Raw genomic sequence first — 23,525 nt, 5'->3', positions numbered from 1 at the left:
AGCTCATGAGCTTGATCGTAACTTCTGAAGTTACATATTTACTAAGGTTTCTTAAAATGCTGATTGTATTATAGTTCTATTCTCAAACGTGATTACCTGAGCAAATACGTCTTGCATATTACATAGTCTATGCATGAAGCAACTAATACAAAAATAGATTGCTCTAGAAAAAATTGTACACAGTAATATTTCCAGATCTGCTGTCTGGTTAATACATATTTAACTACCAGTTATTTAAGGACAGCGTATAATACAGTCTTTTAAGATTATAGAGATACCAGTATGTAGCAAGTGACTGAATCTTGAAGTTCATCTTTTCTCCCCTTTTTACAGCTGCTGCTCCTGTTGTTCCTGAGCTTAGCAGTGATATAGATAGCAGTAATTTTGATGATATTGAGGACGACAAGGGAGACGTGGAAACCTTTCCAATCCCCAAAGCCTTCGTGGGAAACCAGCTGCCTTTCATAGGATTTACCTACTATAGAGACAATTTGTATGTGATACCTAAATATGCATTTTTAGAAAAATATCAACACATTTTTCTTATATTCTCTTTTCACTCTAGATATGTAATTTATGTCTTATGTTATATTCATTTATGTCCAGTTGGGAAGATACAAAATGCAAAGTTTGAGTGAAATAATTTCTTACTATTTTGGTTATTTTGATAACTGTGATTAAACACAGTATTTTTACATGCACAGAATTATATAAAATCTTAAAAAATTGTTTAGGGTTAAAATACTGATAGATTTATAATTTACTTCTAAAAAGGCTTATTATTAGTTATTTTAGAAAAAAGTTTATGTAAGAATGTAGAATTAAACTTGAATAATTAAGAAATAATTGTATTAATTAAAAGATCATAAGCTGCTGTGGATTTGGAAACATGCTGTACTTCAGTTAAGGAAAGATTCAGATCACAAAGATGCACTGTGACTGAAATAAAACAAGCTTCATTCTGAGAGGAGCATAGGACAAATTAAGACTTGAGAGAATTGATTAAAATGCCAAGATTGCCAGAGTTGTTGAAAACTTGAATAAGAGCTGGAGGGATTTGTTTTTGTTTTTGACAGGTTGCTAAGTGACTCCTCTCAGTCTTGCAGAGAAAATGAATCTGTGCAATCTAGTAAAAATGAGGTTAGTGCCTTTTTTCTTCAGTATTAACGGTGTGCATAACTAATTTTTGTTAAGTCTGTTAAGAAAAGACAAAGCCTAAAATAAGTTTTCAAGAAATTTTGTGGGGGCTTTTTATCTTTTAGTGATCCTGAATAAAAATTATATTTTCTATTTACAGGACAGCAAGGAGGTAAGTATATAATTTGAATTATGAAAGGAATAAAAAAATTCCTACATAATTTTATGTGGATGTGAACTATTTTAAATGTTTATTCACCAAATTGTTAAACCAGTTGTATTTTGAAACAGTTGTACTCAAGTGTTAAGGTGCTATAGTATACAAAGCAATGAATACAGATTTTTCCCAACTTCTTTTGGCGTCTAGAATTTGTTTGGAAATCCAGTGCATAAAGCTCTGATTGCTACAGACAGCATCACTCTTGGGAGGATTTCACACTTACCTGAGTGATTCACGACTGATTTATTCAGAGTTCGGAAAAATAAATTGTCACCTGCAGTGATAAAGGAATGTTTAAATCATATTCCAGTTGGAGTGTATGGGGCATGTTTTATCTAGCTTTTGAAGATGACAATTGAATTTAAATTTGCATATGACAGGAAAATGTTATGGAATTTTCATGTACTTATTCCATTATGTTACTTAAACATTTGTATTGTTCAGGTGTAGATAGTATGTTGTTAACATTTATTTAAACTTGCAGTTCCTTTTCAAAGTTTAAAAAATGAGTAAAGGAAATGCATTATGTATTGATCAGCTAAATTTAAAAGCAAATGTTTATTACACTCCACTTCCTTCCTGTCACTGCTGAATAGATGAATAGTTTTAGAGTTTCCCTTTTAAAAAGAAATGGTACTGCTGTTCAAAATACATATTGTCACATTCATGATATTTGCTTTATGTTGTGATAGTAAATGCAGATGGTAACATTTTGCATTTGACGTCTGACAACTTTTTTATTTGTATTTTCTCAAGCAATGAACCTCCAGTTTTAATGTCTTTTTCAGTGTCCCTTTTCTGGGAATTTTCTAATTGTAACAATTATAAAATGTTTTAGAAAACCACAGTTTTACACTTCATGTTTGGAGGGTAGAGGAAGAGAGGGAAGGGAGGAAAATGAATGCATTTGAAAGCCTGAAGTCATGAGATGAATTAAAAAAAAAATATTATTTATAATTTATTTCATGAATATTTGGGTACTGGACTCACATTTTTTTTAAAATATTTTAGTAAGCAAAACTAAAGTATAATAAAAAGTTTTGCTATAAATACATTAATAACAAAAGGAGGGACAAAGAAAACCTACATTCTTTATTAGACACGGGGGAGAACATAGTTACCAAGGATGAGGAAAAGGCTGAGGTACTTAACACCTTCTTTGCCTCAGTTTTCAGCAGCTGTCCTTAGGACAGCTGGCCTCCTGAGCAGGTAGACAGGGACAAGGAGCCAGATAGTCCCCCTGTAATCCAAGAGGAAGCAGTTAGTGACCTGCTGAGCCACTTGGATCTATGGGACCAGATGGGATCCATCCTAGGGTGATGAGCGAGCTGGTAGAGAAGCGTGCCAAACTTCTCTCCATCATTTATCAGCAGTCCTGGCTCACTGGGGAAGTTCCAGATAACTGAAAGTTAGCCAGTGTGAAGCCCATCCATGAGAAGGACCCAGAAGGAGGATCTGGGAAACTGCAGACCTGTCAGCCTGGGCTCGGTGCCCAGCAAGGTTATGGAACAATCATCTTGAGTGTGATCACACAGGACCTACAGGATGGCTGGGGGATCAGAGCCAACCAGCATGGATTTAGTAGGGGCAGGTCCTACCTGACCAACTTGATCTCCTTTTTATGACCAGGTGATCTGCCTGGTGGATGAGAGGAAGGCTGTGCATGTGTCTATCTGGACTTCAGCAAAGCCTTTGACACCGTCTCCCACAGCACACTCCTGGAAAAGCTGGAAGCCCATGGCTTGGACAGGGACACTCTGTGCTGGGTTAAGAACTGGCTGGAGGGCCGGGCCCAGAGAGTGCTGGTGAACGGGGCTGCATCCAGTTCACAGCCAGTCACTAGTGGTGTCCCCCAGGGATCAGTGCTGGGCCCAGTCCTTTTTAATATCTTTAGTGATGATCTGGATGAAGGGATTGAGTCTACCCTTAGCCAAATATGCAGATGACACCAAGTTGGAGAGGAGGGTTGATCTGCTGGACAGTAGAAGAGCTCTGCAGAGGGACATGGACAGGGTGGGTAGAAGGGCTGAATCCAATGGTATGGGGTTCAACAAGTGCCAAGTGCTAGGTCCTGCACTTTGGCCACAACAACCCCATGGAGCACTACAGGCTCAGGAGAGAGTGGCTGAAGTGTTGCCGGGCAGAAAGGGATCTTGCGGTGCTGGTTGACAATGGGGGAACGTGAGCCCGTAGTATGCCAAGAAAGCCAATGGCATCCTGACCTGTATCAGGAAGTGTGGCCAGCAGGAGCAGGGAAGTGATCCTTGCCCTGTACTCAGCACTGGTGAGGCCACACCTTGAGTACTGTGTGCAGTTCTGGGCCCCTCAGTTCAGGAAGGATATTGAGGTGCTGGAGCAGGTCCAGAGAAAAGCAACAAGGCTGGTGAAGGGTCTGGAGCACAAGTTCTATGAGGAGCTGCTGAGGGAGCTTGGGGTCATTCATCCTGGAGAAGAGGAGGCTCAGGGGAGACCTCATCACTCTCTACAACTACCTGAAAGGAGGTTGTAGCCAGATGGGGATTGGCCTCTTCTCTCAGGCAACCAGCAATAGGACAAGAGGACACAGTCTTAAGCTGCTCCAGAGGAGGTTTAGGTTAGACATTAAGAGGAGTTTTTTCACAGAAAGAGTGAGTGGAATGGGCTGCCCAGGGAAGTGGTGGAGTCACCATCCCTGGAGGTGTTTAGGAAAGACTGGATGTGGCACTTAGTGCCATGGTCTAGTTGACAGGGTGGTGTTAGGTCATAGGTTGGACTCAGTGATCTTAAAGGTCTTTTCCAACCCAGCTGATTCTGAGAAAACAAAGCATTTCCAAACCTGAAAAGTGTTCATTAAATTCCAAAGGAGTAAGACTAAGAAATTCTCTTCAGGTAAGGTCACTGAACGTGTTTAGTCATCTGAATATTGTCCATGTGCCCCCCCTTCTTATTTTTTTCATTTCATTTAGAAAAGGCTATCCAAAACAATCTGCAGTGGACAGTCTCTGGCTACAGAGAACAGCAAAGGGCCGGTAACAATATTCTTTCCCCATATAAATTTTATGACTCACAATCTGTGGCACATAATTCTGAGATGGTTTGATTTAATGCAGCATGCAGCAAATTTTTTGCTATGGATCTGTATCTTTAAAATAATCTGAATTAATGCCTTGTAAAGATGTAACCTTCTAGTGATGGGTTTAAAATAATATAGTGGAAGATTGAATTAATTTTCCTCACTTTCCCTTATTTTGTTATTTAATTGAATTACATTTGTTTTATGTGATAACATTTTTATGTGTGGGCCATGCTTTTTTGATATTTTACACAGTTTCAGAAAAAACTAAGCAAGCTAGAAGAACAGCTCAGTAATGAATTGCAAGCCAAAGATGAACTAGAACAGAAGTACAGGTGAGACTGTTTTGACATATTTGGTATGTTTATAGGGTAGTTTTATTAAACCTTCTCTTTTGGGGTAATTGAAAGCATTTTAATTCACTTTGGGGATTCCCAACCCTGTGAGCAGACCTCACTGTAACTTGCTGGCCTATTCTTGCTACTCCTATGACTACTGGAGTGGTTTGTTGGGTTTTTTTGCCTTACATCTCTAGAAGAATCTTGCTGTTATTTGAATTATTTCACCCGTCCCTGAGGTTTCATGTTATTGCTGGAAATAGAATATCTAATTAATAAGACACATCCAAACACAAAATATTTTTCATATTTGGTCAGGTCTACAAGTACTCGTTTAGAGAAGATACTGAAAGAGCTCGATGAAGAGGTAAGTCCATAGATATTTCTTACTGGAATTAGAACTGTAATATTTGTGTGTGGCTTTTTCCTTCAGCAAATTGCTTTTGAGTAGCTGTGTATTTCTAGCAAGTAACACCAATTGATTTCTTAGTATTCACAAGCATGAAATTGCTGTCACTGTTAAAATATTTTCATTATGATTTCTGTACTATAATGACACATTTCTTTGATAAGTTGTTTTTTACTGTGTTTTTAAGCTGGAGAACAGCATGATATAAATATCCCGTATAGATTTTAAAAATTGAAGGTGTGAGAGTAGTGTTTCTAGAGGACGAAGGCCATGCTTTGCATTGTTCAGTGTTAGTAAAAGGACCCTATTTCTTGCCCAACTTTGCACCTTAGTGCTTCTACAAACTTGAATGTGGATGTGTACAGCTTAATGTATTGCTCATCCAGGTGCCTGTCAAAGCCTTACATTACACATGTGTTTCTCTGCTCCCAGAGTGACTGCCCAGGCAGGTCTACCAGGTTTGTCAAATCCAAATGATCAAACAGTATTTAAATAGCAGAGCTCCTGGCCATAGTCATCCTGGGCCAGATTTGACCACGTGTTCTGATACGCTGTGTTTGCAGCAGGCAAATAAACTGGCTTTCTCCATTACAGGCTAAACTGAGTGTGTGAGCTGTGTTTTTGTCATCTAAGAATACCACTCTTGTGTATGTAATTAGTGGTGTATTTTTTTAAATATATCCAGATAACTTCAAGGAAGAATGTAGAGTCTGCAGTCAGGCAGTTAGAGAGAGAGAAGGCTCTTCTTCAGCATAAGAATACAGAATACCAGAGAAAAGCAGAACATGAAGCAGATAAGAAACGCAATTTGGAAAATGAGGGTATGTTGAACCATGCTTGAAGGGTTCCATTTTGATGTGGGGTTTTAAAAGTTAAAATAAATGAATTATAGTTCCAATTGAAGTGTTTTCATGACAGTGATTAACATGTTGAATTTTTTTTTTATAGTTAACAGTTTGAAAGACCAGCTTGAAGATTTAAAAAAGAGGAATCAGAACTCTCAAATATCCAATGAGAAAATCAATCAACTACAAAGACAGGTATGCCAACTTTATATATGTGTGTTTTAAAATAATAGCTGTTCAAAGTACAGATTTTGGGAGTAGTGGAGGGATTTGAAATCTGTAGTTGAGTTTTTAAGCTGTTTTTTTTAATCATGTTTTGGTGTTCAAAAGTAATCTTAAAGTATACTCCTTTTTACTTCTTTAATACCTAAAACCTAGTGTGCTGTAGTAGAAGTAGTAGTTTTTATATTTTAATTGTTTCTGAAGTATGTATTTATCAATCTTAGTTGGATGAAGCCAATTCTTTGCTGCGGTCAGAGTCTGATACTGCAGCCAGGTTAAGGAAGAACCAGACAGAAAGCACAAAGCAAATCCAGCAGCTGGAAACTAATAATAGAGAACTACAAGATAAGAACTGCCTGCTAGAGAATGCAAAACTCAAATTGGAGAAGGAGTATCTCAATCTTCAGTCAGCTCTAGAATCGGAAAGGAGAGATCGAAGTCATGGATCAGAGATTATCAGTGATTTACAAGGTATTCCTGCAAATGTTCTGACATTAAGATTGCTTCTTGTTTCTGAAATAAAAATTGCTTTTGGGTGGTGTTATTTGAGCTACAGACAGACTAAATAAGTGTGCTGTTTTATAAAATGTTATGCAATTTTGAAACATTTAAGAGAAAATGTGTGATAACATTTATAAAAAACTACTGATAACTTTTAAAATCACCCCAAAGGGAGATATTCTTAATAGTCGGAATTAGAAGCTGTAACGTTTGAAAAGTGTTATCTCTAAATAGATAAAGTGCAGTCTCGTTTTCACACACTGCCCAGTCTCATTGATGTTTTGGTTATTTTTAGGTCGAATATCTAGCCTTGAAGAAGAAGTGAAGAATGGAAAGAGTGCATTAGCCAAATTGGAAATGGAGAAGAGACAATTGCAGGAAAAGCTCACAGATTTAGAAAAGGTAACAGCAATTCTAAGTGAACATTGGTGTTACATTCTTACAGAATTTTTGAATTTCTACTTTTATTATTTGAGATGTTTAGTAAACCTTGTTTTCAGCATTTTTTTAAATTGTTTTTGCAATTTGAAAAGTGGGAGGAAAAAAGACATAATTTCCCATACAGTCGTAAGACATTGTACTTAAAAAGTACATAATAATGTACTCCGATGTGTAGCTTAACAGTGCAGTAGTAACATTTCATTTCATGCATTGTTTTTTTTTAAATTCTCCTTATTGCCAAAAATATAAGAACTTCTGCTAATATTGAACAAATTTCTCATTGAAACAAAATTCTTGAAAAACTTCTTCAATAAACCTAATCCTTGAACCACTCCTATTACAGGACATTGTTGTTAAGGCAGTAATTCTGTAATTGTTTGCACCTGGAGATGATGTTGTACATATTAGAGCACTTTGCCATCCACAAAGAAACATTTTAGAAAGAAGTTCTCAGTTAGTCTGAGCTCTCTCTTCTACTCTTTGCATCTTTCCAAACAGCATGTTATTGTCATCCAAAATTTTACCTCTAACCTAATGTATTTTATGTTTTATTTCAATATTTTTTTTAACAGGAAAAGAGCAACATGGAAATAGATATGACATATAAATTTAAAGTTATGCAGCAGAACCTTGAACAAGAAGAAGCTGAACATAAAGCCACAAAAGCACGATTAGCAGACAAAAACAAGATCTATGAATCTATAGAAGAAGCGAAATCGGAAGCCATGAAAGGTAGGTGTTTGACACAGTTGGACTTATGTGTGAATTATACAAAGTAGATAATGTTAGCTTTCACTGTGCATATTCTGGTGCATCTCAAGACAACTGAAGTATCTTGAAGAGAAAGATAGTTACCAAAAAATTCCAGAAGATGGCTCTTACTTTTCAATTAAGTGGCCTATGTTTATGGTAGCTAATTAAAAAGCTACCTATAGAGCCTCTCCTTTCAATTGCAGAGCATTCTCAAAAATTCTGAGCATGCAGATCTTCAAAAGAAGCAAAAACGATTCAGTAACAATGGCTGAGTCACTTGGCATATCAGATTCCACAACAGCTTCAGCTCTTTAATTGGTTTCATATTATCATAGTCAGTGCAACAATTCAGTAGATTTAGATGGTTTATTTTTAAAATTCCACCCTTTTTGTTCATCTCAGAGGTGTTGCAGGTAAACTGGAAGTTATCTAGAAACTCCAGAGGTAGGAAATAGCTGCCAGGAATGCTTGCAAAAGCATTCTCTAGGTGTGAGTTTACTGTGAAAATTTTAATTAATCACTTTTCAGCAGTCTTCCTCTTCAGTTGAGGAAGGAGAAACATGTGGCTTATTGTTAAACGTCGTCCTCCCTTCAGCCTCCAAAATATGCTGGTTTACACTGACTAATGTCTTAAATCTTTTACTTCACAGAAATGGAGAAGAAACTTTTGGAAGAGAGAGCTTTAAAGCAAAAAGTAGAAAATCGGTTGTTGGAAGCTGAAAAGCAGCGCTCCATGTTGGACTGTGATCTCAAACAATCACAACAGAAAATCAATGAGCTCCTTATGCAGAAGGATATACTAAATGAAGATGTAAGGAACACTGACAAAAGGCATCTTGAGTCAAACCTCATTTTCAATGTTGTAATACTTTTCCTGTTATACCTATATTTAGTAATGTTTGTGAGTTAAAATGGCAGCATAGTTTTCCTTCTCTGTCTTTAAGGCTTTAAGAAGTCTACTTCATGGAGTGTAGTGTAATTTTTCAGAAATATTTCAGCATTACTCATCTTAAAAAGTTTTTCATTCTGGCATGGAAAATGCTGTGAGATTGACATGGAAAAACTAGCTAATTTAATGTGTGCTAATGCCTTTATTCAGGAAGAAGCTTTGATTTACCAAGAGATGAGAGCATGTTGTACAGAAATGTAGAGGAAGCCAATAAGAGACTGTTTAAATGTTGCTTTCCTGTGTAGGTCTGTAAAATTAACAGGATTTTGTGTCTTTTTCAGGTGAAAAACTTGACATTAAAAATAGAGCAAGAAACACAAAAGCGCTGTCTCACTCAAAATGACCTCAAGATGCAAACGCAGCAGGTCAACACCTTGAAAATGTCAGAGAAGCAGTTAAAACAGGAGAATAACCATCTTCAGGAAATCAAATTAAGTCTGGAAAAACAAAACAATGAACTCCGCAAGTATGCAAGTTGCTCTATATTTTTAGTCATATTACTGATTTGTAGTATTTTTGTGACAAAAGTTGAGGGCAATATTAATTGAAAACATTTGCTGCAAAGAATATGCTATTCCACAGTGCAAAACTTTAAGGTTCTTCAAAATAATTTGCAGTGACTAGTTGAGACTTGCCCTAGTGATTTAGCACTGTATGGATTTGTATTAAAAGATGGTTTTTGTCCTGAAAACCTGAAAAAAACCAGCTTAGACATGAGTCTGAGGACTTAAGAGAAACATTTAACTGAAAGTCTAGATACTTTCTTTTCAATGATGTAGGACTTCAGTGAAAAGGAAAGTTACTAGGAATTACTAGTCTAGGAGAGCTTATTAGAGTTGGAAATTAATACTGCTACAAAGCTGGAAAGCATAACCATTGGAAATATCTAATACTACAGATGTTTAAACACATCTGTTGGACCTTCATTTAGGAGTTCTGTTACATCCCAGCAGTTCTTCAAAGTCTTACAAGTAGTATTTGCACCCGATAATAAGTAAATAATATTTTTTTTACATAAAGAACTTTCTTGTGAATGAAAAGACAAGTTTAGCACACATATCAGATGAATCTCAACTCTTTTATGACTTCTGATGGTTTATCTCCTTGTGCTTTGTCTTTTCTGTCAGCAAGATGCAGTTAGTCACATAGAAGGTGACCACAATGTGAAACACTGGCAGAAGTCTTTTTTACTACATTTCTTGTGTTATGGGACTGATGTTTTAATAACAGATGAATTCAAGAAATTATGCATGTCATGGAATACAGACATGTTTTCACAGTCTCTGCTCTTGCAAACATGAGACCCAAAACACCGGTCAGATCAGAGATGTTTTACATGAAAATAAGATTCTGTTGGTGGCTGTTTACTATATCAGTGTCTCTTACTGGTTAAACTGTGTGAGATGTTTGTAGTTAGCGTGTTAAGAATATTAAACTGAAATGTTATTAGTGCAGTGGGCTCAGCTGTACAAGTGAAAAAGAGAGCTGGAACCCAGAGGAAGCTTCAGGTTTAATTACTGACCATACTTTGGTCAGGAAATCACTGAAGATCTCAAGAGTGTGAATGCTGTCTTTTTTAATTTACTGGTTTGGAATGTCTTTATATCTTGAAAGTGTGTTATTCCTTTTTAGGGAACGTCAAGATGCAGATGGACAAATGAAAGAGCTTCAAGACCAACTCGAAGCTGAACAGTATTTCTCAGTATGTTTTGTGCTGCTTTATTTTTATACTGATCTGTTTACTGAGTAAATGTTATCATTTCTTCTTCCTCCTTAGCCATCAGATGTTTCACATCTCTAACCCAAAGCTACTTGTTTTTCTTGTACCTGTCTTCATTGTTGTCTGCAACCTTGATCTTGATCACTGAGTGTATGAAAGAGCTCATGTTAAAAAATGTCCCAGCTTTGTAAGGGAGTTCAGAGGGAGGGAGGAGTAAAGCAGCTCACTTTTCCACAGTGTGAATAATTTTCTGCATGTTTCCAGCCTTTTGCGTTCAGCATCTCTTCCATGCTGCGTGGTAGAGAAGAGCTGTATTCTCACCTGGTCTGACAAAATGTGCCATTAAGGCTTAGTAGGAAATTTTTGCATTACAGTCCAACTTGGTAGAGGTCTGTTAGGAGTTTTTGATTGATTGTGGTAACATACAACAGAAAAAATAGATATTGTACTTAAAAATCATCATTAGCTTGTGGAGGTTAATTTTTATTAACAGTGCTCAGCCAGTTGCACTGCAGGAGATGTCAAAAGGCTTGTTTCAGAATTAAAGGAAACTAAAAATTTTATTGTGGTATTTAGGTCAGTGAGGACAAGGGCTATCTGAAGTTTTAGTAGATGAAAACATTGCACACATTAAAGGAGAGAAAGAGAGAATTGAGGTCAATTGACTCTTATAGGTGGGCCAGAGAAAGACAATCTATCTTGAATTCCCTGAAGTAATTGAGGGGAAAGTAAGTCCACTTACAGCTGTCTGTCACTTGACCTGTATTCAGTCATTTGAATGGACAGAGCAATGTAATGTTTCTTTCATTTTTTTAGAGCTGTAGATTGGTATCAATTTCATGAAATTTTGAATTTCAAATTATTTTCCAATCTGTTTTTCCCTTCCTCCTGTATTTCTTTTTGTTCTTTAACTGTCACATGGGCTTCATGGATTTGTATGATTACAATCTAAACAACATGTACCTAATTACGTCAGACAAAGATTTAAAATAGTAGCGAAAAATAAATTAGTTTCCTTCTGATACTTCCAGTTTTCTGTCAAATAGTGGTTTTCACTTTTGGAGTATCCTTAACAGTATGTTTACAAACACAGAAAATGTGTATCATACATCTACCCACTCACAAATATAGAAGTTAAAAAAAGAATAACAAAAAAGTATAATAACCAAAACACATTTGTGAATGGTGACTTTTATATAAGTTTAGAGAAGACATTGTACAGTTACACTCTAATTAGTGTGTGTGATTAACGAATTGCATACAATGTCATCTTGTATAATTTTGTGAACTTTCAAGAATATAAAAAATCACATCATATTCTTGTTAACTTTAAATTCTAGACTTTGTATAAGACACAAGTTCGAGAACTTAAAGAAGAATGTGAGGAGAAGACCAAAATTTGTAAAGAAATGCAGCAAAAAATACAGGAGTTACAGGATGAGAGGTAGGTTTTGTTGTACTACTGATACATAGAAGATTAGGATGGCTATTTGTTGTTTTCTTCCCTGCCCCTTGCTCCTACCCCTACATTACTCAATTTAAAGCTAAAAACATATATCAATAATTTGCAGAGACTCCTTGGCTGCTCAGCTAGAGATTACTTTGACAAAAGCAGATTCAGAACAACTCGCCCGTTCCATTGCTGAAGAACAGTACTCTGATTTGGAAAAAGAGAAGATTATGAAAGAGCTGGAGATTAAAGAGATGATGGCGAGGCATAAACAGGAACTTACTGAGAAAGATGCCACCATAGCCTCGGTGAGTTGTATGATTTGTAATTTTGGTAGAGGTTTTAGAGCTTGAGTTTTATTTGCCATTTCAGTTATCCATTGTTATTTAGCATACTCAGAGATACACAAGTATATCTAAACATTCTAAAAAGATTTATTTTTTATGATTGAAATTCAAAAATCTTGTTGTGTTTCTTCATGCGTGTTTTTGACCATTCTTTTTTCTGTGCCCCTACCCATGTGTTTGATAGCTGGAGGAAGCAAATAGGACACTAACCAGTGATGTGGCTAATCTTGCTAATGAAAAAGAAGAACTAAACAATAAACTGAAGGAAGTACAAGAACGTATGTATTCTGTGAACAAAATGTAATTTAATTTGAAACCAGTTTTGTTCTTTAATGGTAGTTTTCTTTTCTCATGAGTTTTCATAGAATTTTTTCGATTACCTTGCTACAGAAATTACAAAACTAAAAGAAGAGGAAGCAAATATAGGAAATATTAAAGCACAATTTGAGAAACAGTTGTTGACTGAAAGAACATTAAAAACCCAGGTAAGCAAATGTGTTTAAATGAATGTAGAGGTAGTTTTCATGAATCAGATAATTTATAATAGAAAATTTTCCATGGTAGACTATTTATTTGTACCATTAATGCTTTATTTGGTTTTGTCCAGAAAAAAAATTTTTGATTTTTTTCTTTCTTCTACTAAGTAGACTTTCATTGTAGTGAAACTGGATCCTTGCCATTTATCATACAGGAACTTCTAATCCAGATGCATTCCACCAGCGAAAGTCGCCATTTCTGTCAAATTATTTGATATTTTACTGGTTTCAGTCTTGATTCCTCTATAAATTCTATAAAGAAGTATATTTCTGATTTTAATCCAGATTGTTTTTTAGAACACTAAAGTAGCATTTTAATATTTTGGGTCTAACTAGAGAAAATGTAAGGGATTATTTAAATTAGATGAGTGGAAGTGTTCACAGCTAATGCTTTCTTAAAGTAAAAATGGTATTATTACCTTCATTTCAGTTATGAGTAATACAGGAAATTAAAGCAAGTTTATATTACTGGATTACAGTGTTAGTTTACAGTTAAAAGTGCCTGGTTGTAGACAGAAAGCTTTATTTCTTCACAACATAACTCTGTGTATTTATTAGTGTGGTTTTCGTCTCTTTTTTTCTTTCCCATGGAAAGGCTGTGAATAAATTGGCTGAGATCATGAATCGGAAGGGTCCGGTCAAACGTGGATCTGACACTGATGTACGGCGGAAGGAAAAGGAAAATAGGAAGCTGCATATGGAGCTGAAGTCTGAACGAGAAAAGTTAACCCAAATGATGATCAAATATCAGAAGGAAATAAATGAAATGCAGGCAGTAAGATCCTTTTGCAAATATAAACATAGCAGCATTTTCTGTAAAACTGTAGTATTGATGCAGACTTTAAGGTAGTGTATTCCATCTCTATTCCTCAATTTCCCACAAACAAAAGAAATATGCAGAATATATATTGAGATTGGCTACAAATTCTACCTGATTTTTCTACTTACATTTTATCTGAGTAACCAAATATTGTGATAATAGGAGATCTTGTAATTTATCCCTACAGCAAATAGCAGAAGAGAGTCAGATCCGGATTGAACTGCAGATGACTCTGGACAGCAAGGACAGTGACATTGAACAGCTTCGTTCCCAGCTGCAGTCCCTGCACATCGGGCTGGACAACAGCAGCATTGGCAGTGGGCCTGGAGATGCTGAGGCAGATGATGGATTCCCTGGTATGCTAATCTTATTAATATTTCTGCATTAAATGGGTTTATATCAGTGTTTTACTGGAAGCTGATGATCTGATGATTCTGTGTCTTTTCATCTTTATCTATTTTATACCATCTTATCAATCCTTTGATAGGGATCACTATCCACCTATGACTAAATCTGTCTGTAATCATACTTCATCTTGTATTTATTTAAATAAATTTATTTTTAAAAATTCTATTGCACTCCATTAGAACTAAATATTTTTTCACTTGTGGTGGTTCCTTTGCAGTTACTATGTTTATGTGATGAAATGTAAAACTAATACTCTTCATAGAGATTCTGTTTTGACTTCTTTTCTACTTTTCCTCCTTTATGCTTTATGTTTAGTCCATATCACTCAATCCCACACTATGGAATCCATGTCCTTTACCTATCAGCACTCTTCCACCTCTGTCAGTATTGCCACTAAGCCTTCCAGTTCTCGCATGCTTCTTGATTCTGATTCTGACTCAGAGGAAGAACCTTTGTCTTGTTCTCACAGCCCTACCGAAGTTGATAGCACAGGTGACATCCCTGAGAAGTGTTTGGCTTTGTTCTTACTGTGTCCTTTTTTCTGTTTCAAAACTAACACTCTTAATGCATTATTAAAACAAAAAAACGTAAAACAAATCTGGCAGTTAACACACTAAAGTGACAGTAAACATTGCCATCAAAGACACGAGAAAGTTTGCATGAATAAATAAATGGCCTGTTTTCTCTAAACCTTTGCAAATACTTCCTACCATATCTTAAACCACCATTTTTATTAAACCATTGAATAAATGAGCCTTACGGCCTTGTTTTCAAGGTAGCCTCTCCCCAGTATCTGCAGTTATCTGTATGACCCTAAGGTACTGGATACCAAAAAGTATCTTTGTGTTAAAGTGAAGTGTGGAAGCATCTGACTCCTCACAATCTAAACACTGATCATCTTCTTGTAGAAATTCAGCCTTCTGAGTATTACATTGTTTTACCTTAATTTGAATCTTATATTTGATTCCTTTGTGGTAAGGCAAGCGAGATTTGTTAATTTTCCCAGATACGTAAAGAATATATGGAATGATAAGACTCTAGTAAAACAGAGCTCTGTTCTACTAATTCTGTGTTCATTTTATATGACTGCACCTACACTCTTTTGAACAAAGTTTCTGTTTAGTGTTAATGTCATAGGTGGTTTTTTTAGTTGCGTTCAAATTCCTGTATGTCACTTGAGGTTCCTTTAAAGTGTGAATACCTTTCCACTGAAGGCAAAACTTTTAGGATATTGACATTACTTCATTGAACTAGAGTAAAGACTAATGTATTTTCTCTATTCTCCTCATTCTCTGTTTTTTGCTATGAGACTTCTAATAAAAGTTATGTACATACATAATTTTTTTCTTGTTAGCTGCTGTCGTGGTTTGTGCATGGATTTGTTTTGTTCTAAAGTAAAATTTGTATCTAAGCTAGGAATTTTCACTTACATAATTACAACAGGTTTGAGGTATGATGGTTGTGTTTTGTTGTTTCTTTCCCTCCTATTGCTTTATAAGTATGTGCTACGAAAATTTTGGAATATTCTGTCCTTTCTCTGATCTGTAATCATTGAAGAATTACATTTTAGAAACTCATTTTGTCCAGTTTCATGTAATAGGATTAGAGATGACAGAGAAAAATAGGAAAAACATTATATTTTAGGAAATAGGAAAAACATGCATACTTTTTGCCCTACACACGCTTTTTTTTTCATCAGCATTATGCTTTCTACACTTTATATCAGGCGTAGTTGACAGGAACAATGTAAGTGGCAGGTATGAGGCAAAATGCATTTTATAGAACTGCTTCATGTACTTGGTATGTACATTGAAATGGGTTATCAGCAGCAATGCTGGTAGAGCAATAAATGTTGAAGACTGTGTATCTGAATAAATAACATTGCTTTATGTCTCTCTAGGCACAATAAGAATTCTATGAATATCTAATAACTATCTGTTATGCTACGTTAAACATGGACAGGAACCTGCAAATGCCCTCTGGTGAAAAAGAAAATAACATTTGCAATTTTGGAGCATGTTTTTGCTCCTTCCATGGTTTTGTGTTTGTTAATGCTTAAGGCTTAATTATTTTTGACTAGGAGATTCCTCAGCAGCAGTACAGGTTATCTGCTATGGTAGAAAACTCTTTAGAAAAATATTATTGCAATTGAGTAGTTGCTCCTAATAAAACAGAGGGGAAAGAAGTGCTTGTGTTAAGTGCAGCTATAAAAATAGGGTCGAAGGCTATGTGATCCTGTGTATCACCCAACACTGGGAAGTGTGATCCTGGTGAGCTTTTGGTTGTGTCAGTACTACAGTTACTACTGTAAATGTGCGTGTCAAGCAACAGCTGAGCACTTAATACTGTTGATAAATCAAATCTGACTAATGTACCAGAGTAATGTAAAATATTTCATGTGTGTGAAAGGGCACTTGAAGTCAGGCAAGGCCTAAGGATTAACCAAAAATTACTTCTTTTGTGTTAGAAAGCCTAGGAGATATAGGCAAAATTAAAGAAAAGAAAAATGTTCAGACCAAAAAGTATGAATTGGAATACTAAACTGACATGTTCCCACAAATAAGGGTTGTTTGTGGTGTTAATTTGCCTTTTTTTTGTCTTGAACTGGATGTTGTGTGGCCTGTACTAATACCTTTAGATGCTGTTGTAAAAGGTAAAGGTTGATAGACATAAGGCTTTTTTAAGACTTGAAAAAATTACTAAAGGGAATGTGTGTGTTACAACTGCAAGTTTGCTCTTCCCCTTCCTCCTTGTGCTTACTACTTTTTTGTGATTGCATTGCTGGTTGTTGGCTGTATTCATTAGATTATTTAATGTATTCCTGAATATTTACTATGATAAACTTTGCAAGACCTTGTACTCTTAAATAGGTCTCATGTTTGCCCTGTTGCTTCATTATTGATCTTTGATTTTAAAATGCACAGTAGTCTCAAAAATGATGTTTTGTGAATATTTCTGTTCTTTAATATATGTATTGTTTTCAGAATCAAGATTGGAAGGCTGGCTATCACTGCCTGTTAGAAATAATACTAAAAAATTTGGATGGGTTAAAAAGGTAAGAAAACCAGATTTGTGGTCTTGTTTCATGCATACTCTGGATTTTAATCTGACTACACATTTCCAACACTTCAATTTTTATTTCATATGTGTTCTCTCATTACTTTATAAATGTATCAAATATGTTAGCTGGAATAGCTACCTCTGAGATGAGCAGCTTAGGATAGTTTTAATAGGTTAAGACACTTCTTTGTCCAGCCAGAGGTGAGAATAATCATTCATGGTCTTCAAACGTTTATACTTGCAGTTATAAGCCTTCCCAAAAGTATTGCATAGCTGAAATTCAGCAGAGTCTGGAAATAGATGCCTTTGACAATTTCTTTATTTAGGAGATAAAACTAGCAACTTCTTATCTGCCTCGTGCAGCCTTCACTTGTTTACTGCTACTCAGTAACCTCTTTGATGGGTCTTTGTCCAAAACATAACATACCAGTTTGCTTACTGCCCAGTCATACTGAATAGTAATTCTAGGCAAAATCCTGGAAATAGGGCATCTTCTAGGTAATTAGGTTTTTAATGAATATTGCTGACTGTTCTGGTAAGTATAATAGTGATCTTTTTAACTGTGTGACGTGCACACAGTCGTCATAAGATGACAATGACTCTACCAGTTCAAGTAAAAATTAAATCAATAAAATAGAAAAAGCTTTTATGTTACTTTCTTCCAGACTTCAGTTTTTGTCTCTTCATAGATACTTAAATCTGTTTAGGGTTTCAGTTAATCTGATAACATATATTGATCGTCATCAGGATTTCACTTGTTGTGCACTGAATTTCTTGGCAAATCATGGACTTAACGTACAGTACTGTTATTGTTTATTTAGGTACCATTTAATAAAATCATACAAAAATATCAATGCAACATCTGTGGTAGTTGCTGTGACATCTTTGACCTGTGTGATGAGCTGGATTAAATGTATATTTTATCCTTTTCTGTCTCCTAACAGTATGTAATTGTAAGCAGTAAGAAAATTCTGTTCTATGACAGCGAACAAGATAAAGAACAATCTAATCCCTATATGGTATTGGATATAGAGTAAGTACTGCCATGTGTGATTCGTTCTTCTGATTTGCAGGTGAACTTTTTCAAAAAGATTGTGACCAAAGGCTTTTGAGGTCCCATCTGGGATCACAACGTCACACGGGGCATTACCTTTTTAATTTGAACTACAGAGCTGGGCCCTTAGGGTATCCACTGTGGGAAAGAGTTGGGTTTGCTGTAGGCACTGGTGCAGCAGCAGCACGGTGCTCAGACTGATCCAGGGAACTCCACTGAGCCTGATGTAACTGAACTGCTCCCACGAGCTCAGCTAGACCTTCCTCACATACGCATGGGAGCAAAACATGATTAGAGAACTGTAGCAGAGAGGCTATAATTTTCAGTGTTTTCTCTTATAACATGTCCTTACAGATGGGTTGTATAGTTAATTAATTTTCTTAATAAATGCAGAATGTATCTATTTAGAGGTTGGAGCATGGGGAGAGGATTGTGTTAGAAAGCTGCCAGCAGTCATTAAAGTCACATGATGGTGGTTTTATTTATCAGTGCTGTTTTTTTTTTTTTTCAAATATAACTGGATGCTTGTGAGTTCTTTTTATTTAGGGTTTTTGGGAGTTCATGTGCAGGGTTGAAAAATAGGACTGGATCAAGTGATTAGAAATTTATACTGACAAATCTTTAATGGCTCTAAGTCTTAATGTGTATCCTAATTTAATCTGTCAACTTGCGTTTATCATTTTGGTAACATTCATTTTTGTCCTTATTGAAATCATTTCCTATAGCAAACTGTTCCATGTCCGACCAGTCACTCAGACTGATGTGTACAGAGCAGATTCCAAGGAAATTCCTAGGATATTCCAGGTATTCTTTAATAAATTAGTGTTTCTAGTGTAACAGACATGATATTTCACACATTGTCAAAAATATTGTCTAATGAAATATGTACTAAAAAATTATTGAAAAATCACTTCTGGTGTAATTCTTCAATCTTTGTACTAAGATAATGAGTCTGAATTTATATTTGCCATCTAGGAGTACTGAGATTATTTTACTTTGATTCTAGATTCTATATGCTAATGAAGGAGAGAGCAAAAAGGAACAGGAATTTCCTGTGGAGCCCATGGGAGAGAAATCAAATTACATTTGTCACAAAGGACATGAGTTTATACCTACTCTTTACCACTTTCCAACCAATTGTGAAGCTTGTATGAAGCCACTGTGGCATATGTTTAAACCTCCTCCTGCTCTGGAATGTCGCCGCTGCCACATCAAATGTCACAAAGATCACATGGATAAAAAAGAAGAGATTATAGCCCCTTGCAAAGGTAAATAGCAAGTATCTGAATATGCATATGGTGCTGGAGTCACAAGGCATTCTGGTAGGTCAGAGGATTCTAGTCATGGTCTGACACCAACTAAACGTAAACAGGTCAGTTTTTCTTTTATTAATACGTAGCCATCAGCACCTTTCTAAGGGTGTCTCTGTGAGGGTCACTCACTGCTGTGACTTAATGGCATGTGGCCATGATACCTCTGTACCTGTTGTGGTGGCAGCCTCGTGCAGTAAAGCAGGGTGCTTGTAAGGCTGCTCACACCGTGTGTTGTGCCCTTTGTGTTAGTGGGTGTTGCGGAAGGGATGGCGTTTGGTGAAGGTTACTCCTTGTGACTCAGTGTTGTGTAATTTTTTGGGCTCAGGCACACGCTCTTCCATAGCACTAAGCTGTTACTCTCTAAATAGAAGGAGGAGGCACTACTACCAGCCAGGAAACTTAATTTGGCAAAATCTGGTTCATTTTCTTTTGATTTCTCTGCTGATTTATCTCTGTTGACTCTGAGAGTACTGTAATCTGACAACTAATTTTTGATGTGGGGACATGTTAAGAATAATAACAGTATTAATTTTTATTTTTAAAATTATTATTACAGTGTACTATGATATTTCTACGGCAAAGAATCTACTACTGTTAGCTAATTCTACGGAAGAACAGCAAAAATGGGTGAGCCGATTGGTTAAAAAAATACCCAAGAAGCCTCCAGCACCAGACCCCTTTGCTCGATCTTCTCCCAGAACTTCCATGAAGGTACAGCCAAACCAGTCCATCAGACGACCAAGTCGACAGCTTCCTCCAAACAAACCAAGGTGACACAAGGGCTGCTATTAAGTTACTGCTTTAAACGTTTTACTGCAATTAATGTCATATAAGTTGATAAGAATAATTGACCACAAACGTTGTTGACTAGTGATGTGTGAATCTAGCATGTAATCTTCTATAAACCTCAGATAAGTTACAAGAAGGTCCACAAGAAGAGCCACCTTGTTTGAAGGACCTCGCACTACCTGTTTATTAACCGTACCATGTTGATAATATATCCTATGGCTCTTACCTGTAACAGATGGAACTTGTACCTTCATCTGTGGCCTAATAGTTCCTGTGAACTGGTAGGGAAAATGGGGTTTAACTGGGCAAAAAGTCAGAAGGGGTGTGAAGATTAAAAAAAAAGTTTAAAAATTTTCAGTGTGGCCACTACAGTACCTGATTTGAAGCTGAGCAGTGATGTTAGGTGCTTGTGGTTCTGATGAACCTTAGAGAGAATTAGGTGCCTTCAAAAAGCAGACTAGAAGGCTTACACGTCACAAAAAAAAATACCAGTGTTTCATTTCTTACTGCTCGGTTTTGAGGCATGTTTAAATTCCTGCCCTGCTCTGAAGTTAGACAGTTGATTGGAGATTTGTATGTTCATGTGTGTTTCATCTGGCCAAATGTATGTATCTCTGTGTCTGACTCCATTTAGGAGGAATTTTGCCAGGGTTCTTGTCCTAGTGTATGAAAGGAGCGCACATCTGGTGTGGATGAATCTCGCTTCTGTGTCTCTGCCCACATGGGTTCCACAGTGTGGAGCCTGTTGCTGTAGTGGCAGGCACCTGTCTGACCATCACTTGTGCTTTTTGGAAGAGAGGCAGAGGGTCGCTATTTGGTCAAGTAATTTACCCAGAGGGTGAGAGAATTTGGTTTCAATTCCTTATTCAGCCTAGAATGGCTCATGCTTGTGTCTTATGACTCCTAAAAGAATAGTCTTACCCAGCTCTTCTGATTTGGGGAAAAAACCTAATCTATCCCGGGATCAGTTTTAAGGAGCAAAATCCTTTACTATACTGTGGAAGTGAAAGCATTCTGCAGGTACCATTTATGTGATTGCACAGTACAGAGTTTCTGGTTTTCTTCCAGTGTACTTTTTTCGTGACCTGCAGCACTGGCTAATATTGTGCTTCTATCAGTCCGCAGCTGCTGGCAGCCTGTGAAAAGGTTGGCCTGACTTGTTTTGTTTGTTACAGTATTCCAGCAGCAATGGACAGTTCAGCAAAGGCTTAACATTTTTCTCCAGAGAGGTAATGTGGCAGTGGCTGGACAGGATTGCTGTCCTTATGTCTGTGACCGGACTGGCTGGCTGGATGAGAACAGGGTTGGTTGAGTTACCAGAGTACAGGGGGGAATGCAGGAAAGTGCTTGCTGTGATGCTGCTGTTACTCCAGAACATCCTTATGCTGCAAAGAGTTACATCTTAAACAAATACTGGTATTTTAATGGGTGGAAATGCACAGTGAAAGGACTTGAAGTAACTTAATTTCACTTTCCTCCTAACTTTCATGCAGTCTAATTTCTGGTGATTTAATTTACATATTTAAAAGAGAGTTAGACCTCATAATTTGGATTTTAAATTAATAGATTTTTTCATTATAATCATGAAGAAAAAAGGTTTTTAATCACTTTTTTTGAACCCATTACTAAGAGTGTTTTTGTGCAAAACTAACCAAAATATCAGTGATAGGACTGAAGCGCGAATCAGGGAAACATTCATGGCAGCTTGGGGGACAAGCAGAATGCTTTTCTTCTGCACAGTGTTTACAGTCTAATTTAGTGGCGTTATTCTGTTGCTTACTGTTAACATGTAGAGGTCTATTATAAATTCTCATTCTCTTTCAGTAGCTATTCTTAGATGTTCTGAAAATAATTTTTCTCCTTCCAACATCCTTTTTTCAATCTCCATGACCTTTTGTACAAAATGCTTTAATACCACAGTATTTGTCATTCTATACTGGTGGAAAAAGGGGGAGGATGAATATTTTTGTATGTAAACCATTTTATGTTTTCAGTTAAGTTTCCAAGTTAGCTTTGCAAATGTACCTAACAGATGAAAAGTGTAGCTCTCTGAGGTCATGTCACCTGTCACGTTACTAATGCAGGTCTGTCAAACCAGTGGAAATTTGTATGGATTTACACACCTTTAATTAGAAACCACATACTCATAAATTACTGTAATTGCTATGGCCAATTTATATCTGACTGGTGCTTCTATGAGGCTTTTGTGGAAGGGCATACCATATGGAATAATTAATTTTCCTTTATGAACTTTATTAAGAATGAAGATGGGAATTGAGTGGCTGGGGACAAGCAGTGGGTCCTGACAGCAGGGCAGGCTCTGGGACTGCGCTGAAATGAGCACAGCCAGATGATTAAAGGAAGAGGTTATCCTCCTCTGTTCATTCCAAAGTCTGCAGCAAGATAGTGCCTCTGAGTCTGAGCCCCCAGATTCCAGCCAGACATTGACACACCGGGGAAGGACCAAGCAGAGGCCACCAGGATGGTCAGAGCAGGTGCCTGAGAGAGCTGGGCTTGTTCAACCCGGATGAAGGATCTCTCCAGGGACTCTCACAGCAGCCTGCCCCGGCCTTTGGGGAAGGTATCCAAGAGACAGAGCCAGGCTCTGCAATGCTGCGTGGTGGGAGGGTGAGAAACAAGGGGCTAACTTGAACCAAGAGATGTTCCAGCTGGATAGAAGGAAAAACCGGTGCAGGGAGGCAGGCTGGTGAGGTTGGACAGGCTCCATCCCTGGAGGCTTTCAAAACCTGACAGGACGAGGCCTTGAGCATCCTGGGCTGGGCTTGTGGCTGCTTTGAGCAGGAGGTTGAGCTAGAAACTTCCTGAGGTCCCTTCCAAGCTGCATGGTCCTAAAAATGCTGTCCCTCCTAGGAATTTCACATAGTGATTGTTTCTCCAACGTTTTCATGGCTGTTGTTCTTTGTGACGATTTAAGAAAGGGCAAACCAGATTTTCCTACAGACCATATAATTTCTGTTTAACTGTCTGTTGGATCATGCCAAAACAATAATTGCAAATTGAAAAAAATCAACTTTAATATATTTTAATTTCTAATTAATTCTTTAATTTTATAGGTGAGTTCATATAACAAATGAATATTGAGCCTTTTCAGGACTATATCACATTTAAAGGTTTAAATAGTCTAAAACTTTAAAAACCTG

General features: G+C 36.8%; 1 protein-coding gene across 3 annotated transcripts in view; it reads left to right on the top strand.

Moving 5' to 3' along the window:
* Positions 1 to 23,525, top strand: part of ROCK2 (Rho associated coiled-coil containing protein kinase 2) — a 105,171-nt gene that overhangs the window by 69,160 nt on the left and 12,486 nt on the right. For 2 of the 3 annotated variants that reach the window (XM_050315278.1, XM_050315280.1), the window contains exons 9-32: positions 334 to 493; positions 1,077 to 1,140; positions 4,303 to 4,365; positions 4,665 to 4,744; positions 5,066 to 5,114; positions 5,842 to 5,977; positions 6,105 to 6,196; positions 6,448 to 6,694; positions 7,020 to 7,126; positions 7,738 to 7,897; positions 8,569 to 8,729; positions 9,149 to 9,333; positions 10,500 to 10,569; positions 11,928 to 12,031; positions 12,159 to 12,345; positions 12,569 to 12,662; positions 12,775 to 12,869; positions 13,516 to 13,695; positions 13,928 to 14,096; positions 17,133 to 17,203; positions 18,153 to 18,241; positions 18,988 to 19,066; positions 19,269 to 19,530; positions 20,132 to 20,345. In XM_050315278.1, the coding sequence (XP_050171235.1) occupies positions 334 to 493; positions 1,077 to 1,140; positions 4,303 to 4,365; positions 4,665 to 4,744; positions 5,066 to 5,114; positions 5,842 to 5,977; positions 6,105 to 6,196; positions 6,448 to 6,694; positions 7,020 to 7,126; positions 7,738 to 7,897; positions 8,569 to 8,729; positions 9,149 to 9,333; positions 10,500 to 10,569; positions 11,928 to 12,031; positions 12,159 to 12,345; positions 12,569 to 12,662; positions 12,775 to 12,869; positions 13,516 to 13,695; positions 13,928 to 14,096; positions 17,133 to 17,203; positions 18,153 to 18,241; positions 18,988 to 19,066; positions 19,269 to 19,530; positions 20,132 to 20,345 (3,118 nt within the window). The remainder of the gene's footprint in view (positions 1 to 333; positions 494 to 1,076; positions 1,141 to 4,302; positions 4,366 to 4,664; positions 4,745 to 5,065; positions 5,115 to 5,841; positions 5,978 to 6,104; positions 6,197 to 6,447; positions 6,695 to 7,019; positions 7,127 to 7,737; positions 7,898 to 8,568; positions 8,730 to 9,148; positions 9,334 to 10,499; positions 10,570 to 11,927; positions 12,032 to 12,158; positions 12,346 to 12,568; positions 12,663 to 12,774; positions 12,870 to 13,515; positions 13,696 to 13,927; positions 14,097 to 17,132; positions 17,204 to 18,152; positions 18,242 to 18,987; positions 19,067 to 19,268; positions 19,531 to 20,131; positions 20,346 to 23,525) is intronic. The other variant, XM_050315279.1, reaches the window with a different exon arrangement.

The sequence above is a fragment of the Myiozetetes cayanensis genome, unplaced genomic scaffold, assembly GCF_022539395.1.
Source record: "Myiozetetes cayanensis isolate MyiCay16 unplaced genomic scaffold, myiCay2020 scf2-11, whole genome shotgun sequence".
Lineage (NCBI taxonomy): Eukaryota > Metazoa > Chordata > Aves > Passeriformes > Tyrannidae > Myiozetetes > Myiozetetes cayanensis.
This window is presented reverse-complemented; position numbering and strand designations above follow the sequence as displayed.